At 31.2% G+C, this 3,293-nt stretch overlaps 2 protein-coding genes across 3 annotated transcripts in view; one reads left to right on the forward strand and one right to left on the reverse strand.

Annotated features, from left to right (window-relative positions):
* The first annotated feature begins 327 nt into the window (after positions 1-327).
* On the forward strand, positions 328-2,996 carry LOC115237274. Its single transcript, XM_029810216.1, has 5 exons — positions 328-589; positions 831-1,407; positions 1,642-1,935; positions 2,279-2,415; positions 2,513-2,996. Exons 1-5 carry the CDS (start codon positions 550-552, stop codon positions 2,671-2,673), a joined length of 1,209 nt encoding a protein of 402 aa, XP_029666076.1. The 5' UTR covers positions 328-549; the 3' UTR covers positions 2,674-2,996.
* LOC115237275 (nucleoside diphosphate kinase 6-like) overlaps positions 2,971-3,293 on the reverse strand; it is a 1,869-nt gene continuing 1,546 nt past the window's right edge. For both annotated transcript variants that reach the window (XM_029810218.1, XM_029810217.1), the window contains exons 3-4: positions 3,276-3,293; positions 2,971-3,195 (exon numbers count right to left, since the gene is read on the reverse strand). In XM_029810218.1, the coding sequence (XP_029666078.1) occupies positions 3,014-3,195; positions 3,276-3,293 (200 nt within the window). In that variant the 3' untranslated portion in view covers positions 2,971-3,013. The remainder of the gene's footprint in view (positions 3,196-3,275) is intronic.

Here is a 3,293-nt window from a genome sequence, read left to right on the forward strand (position 1 = left end):
TATATATACCCAGCAAACACAGAATATATATATATGTATGTATTATTTATTGTTATTTTTCAATACTATTTGACTGTATTATTTAATTCGCATTTTGTATGAGACAAAATTGTATTTTCACGACTTATTGTTAGTAAGAATAAAAATAAAGAAAAATATATAAAAAAAGACATAAAAATAAAAATAAAATTAAAAAGACATAAAATATATAAAATAAGATATAAAAGATGTAGCTGAAAAGTACGCATTTCATATAACCATTCATCGGTAAAGCCATTCATGAATTGACGTACATTGCCGTGAATGGTTTTACGCTCTCAACATTGGCAAGACTGGCGACTGGTGCTTTGACAGATCAGGTTATACACAGCTATCATCTGGTGTAAATACGTAAACAAAATTGTTTATGTGGTAACGGCAAGAACAACGTGCGCGAAATGAAAATTATGTGGTAGAGAGAACGTCAATTGGATGTAATTTTGCTTTTCTGGACATGCAAATTGTAAACGTGATAGAGTGACAATATTGGCAAATATCGTTGTTGGAAGGATGAAAATAACGACGTTGAAAGGCATTTTTCCCGATCCAAGTAAGTAATATATTATTACATATTTTCTATTCTAAGTAATTGTAAAAAAGCTCGAAACAAGAGATTTTACTCAATAATTAAGTTGATAATGAGTTTCATTTAATAATAATACATTGCAAATGAAAAATAGTTAACAAAAATTTGTACATGAAAAATAACGTAAAATTAGTCACGTGCTTCTACATTGTATGAAAAGTATATAATTAATGATATGCAACATATATTTTATATGCTGTTATAGAGCCAGTCAAAAGGAAGAATTTCATTCAGGAAAATGTGAAAAATCTGCGGCGAATGGAACAATGCTTTCAAACTAATAAAGAGATAGAAGAGCTACAGAAATTGCAACTACACAAGCATCACAAGACCACAGACAGATATCAGAATGTATCCGCAAGGGTAGCCACCAGTTTCCAAGAGAGAAAAAAACATGAAAACAATGATATCAATCCAGTGTCAAAGAATAATGTTCAATCGAGAACTAATAATTCAGCATCAACCGACAAGGTGGAGGATGAAATGCAAATTCAAAATGGGAACAATACACTCGAACTGGACAAAAAGCATGCTGCTCCTGCTAGAAAGATTGTTAGACAAGGAATAAATAATAATAATAATATATCAGATAGACAGAAGAAAACTAGCAAACACAATAAGAGCCAGCAGAAACTGCAGCCAAAGGTTTCATCCGAACCAGATGTCTTGCACAAATCTGAAAATGACATGAATGCGCAGATTACTGTAAAATATAGAAATCGAGGGGTTCAGACTTTAGATACAGACCAAGTGGAAAGTATATACTCTGAAGGCGTTATTCGGTAAATATATATGCTGCGTTAAAGATTTTAGTCTTAAGAGAATTGTTACAAATCTGTAAAATAATAATAAATATTAGATTAGGACAGAATAGAGCTAGTAGAAAAAGGGAAAGTAATTCTCTATACTTACAATTCATTTAATTAATTTAATTGTTTCACTTACATTATTTCGATGTTTGACTCTCTCTCACATTTTTAATACATTTAATTTATTAACTGATTTATTCCGCATAGATATCCCTCAAAGAAAGTTACAACACATGATGAAACAGCAAGTAATGGCGACTTAAATCAGCAAGAGGAAAGAACTTTAAGAAATCAAGTCGATTCACCTACAGATAGAGGCGATATGCGTGATCTCCAAGACGCGCAAAATGTTGATTTACGAAATTCCGTATCGCCGGCACCTAGGGAAGAAATCGACTTTATCAAATTGAATAAAGAACGTACTTCCATTGCCACTAAATTGGCGATACAGCTTAATAACGGTGTCCCACCACTGAATTATCGCAAGGGTGTTATTCCTAAGTACGACATCGCAAATAACTTCTCCTTTACATCTCTCTGTGATTTTAAAAGAATTTTTCCTATTTTTTTTCATATTTCTCAATAGTTTTTTTCTTTTTACATTATAATACATTTTCTCAGAGTACATTATGTAATCGCACTATGAGATTGGCAATTCTTCAACTCTTCTTTTGTATAAACGTAATTGATAATAAGAAATAACAAATTGTAGAGTAAATATAGTGTTGAATAAATACGAGTAATTACGAGAAAGATATTAATATGATAAAACTTATTAAATCTCAGATAGAGGTGAACACTTATATAATTTACTAGATTTTTTATATAACAATTTTTCGAATAGATATCTTCGAGATAGAAAGGAAGCGCAAGAAAAAGAGCAAAAGATTAAGGCAGAAGCACTGCATCCTGACTGTCCAGAAGGTCATGTGCCCATACCCGATCATGAGCGTAAGGAGACACTGCGGCTATTAAAAAAAAGTGGGTATAATATGTATATATAAAATTTAACAACAAATATAATGTGATCTGTTCCAAAAATTAATTAAATCTGATGTTGATTATGTCTCTGATGCAGATTATCAAGATTACGTCAATGAATTAAATATGATGCCCATAAAGACGGATACTTTAAGAGCACAGAGGCGTAAGATTGAAATAGAAAAGCAACTGAATAAACTGGAAGAGGGGATCAAGGTGTTCTCGCGTCCCAAAGTTTACGTGAAAATAAATGCATAAATTACAATGTTTCAATCAGAATACAATGCATGTGTTTAGATATTGATTATCCGTCCGTTGTTTCAATGCATCTACCGTTTTAAAGGTCCACGCAATTATATATCTTGTTGTAAAATGGCGAGAATCACCATAGTGTATATATTTTTCATGTGTATGAAAAATTGATTAGTCTAATGTTTATGTCTAACAGTTTGAAGATGCGTTACACAATGGAGAAAGATTCCCTAAACTTTTCCTATAAAACTGGACGTACTCTGAGTTTGACAACTTTGTAGATAAAAAGTATCTCTCCTATTAAAAATAATAAATAATATTTTATTTAATAAATTAACAATGCTGATTATTTTCTAATATGCTCATTCTGCTTTTCTAAGTAGCTTCTGTCGATAGTATGCACAAAAGATATTGGATCAAACTGCAATTTTCCCAAATTATAAAATATCTCCTCTTTGTCGTACCACTTCTTTGTATCAAAGTCCTTAAAGAATATTGCAATCTCTCTCTTTGCCGACTCTGTTGAATCTATAGTAAACAATATATTGATTTTTTTTTCTTATACAAAACTTTCAGTTGAGTATTCATGATATTATGATGTATGTTACCAGATCCGTGTGTGGCAT

Source organism: Formica exsecta, unplaced genomic scaffold, assembly GCF_003651465.1.
Source record: "Formica exsecta isolate Colony F162 unplaced genomic scaffold, ASM365146v1 scaffold283, whole genome shotgun sequence".
In the NCBI taxonomy this organism is placed as follows: domain Eukaryota; kingdom Metazoa; phylum Arthropoda; class Insecta; order Hymenoptera; family Formicidae; genus Formica; species Formica exsecta.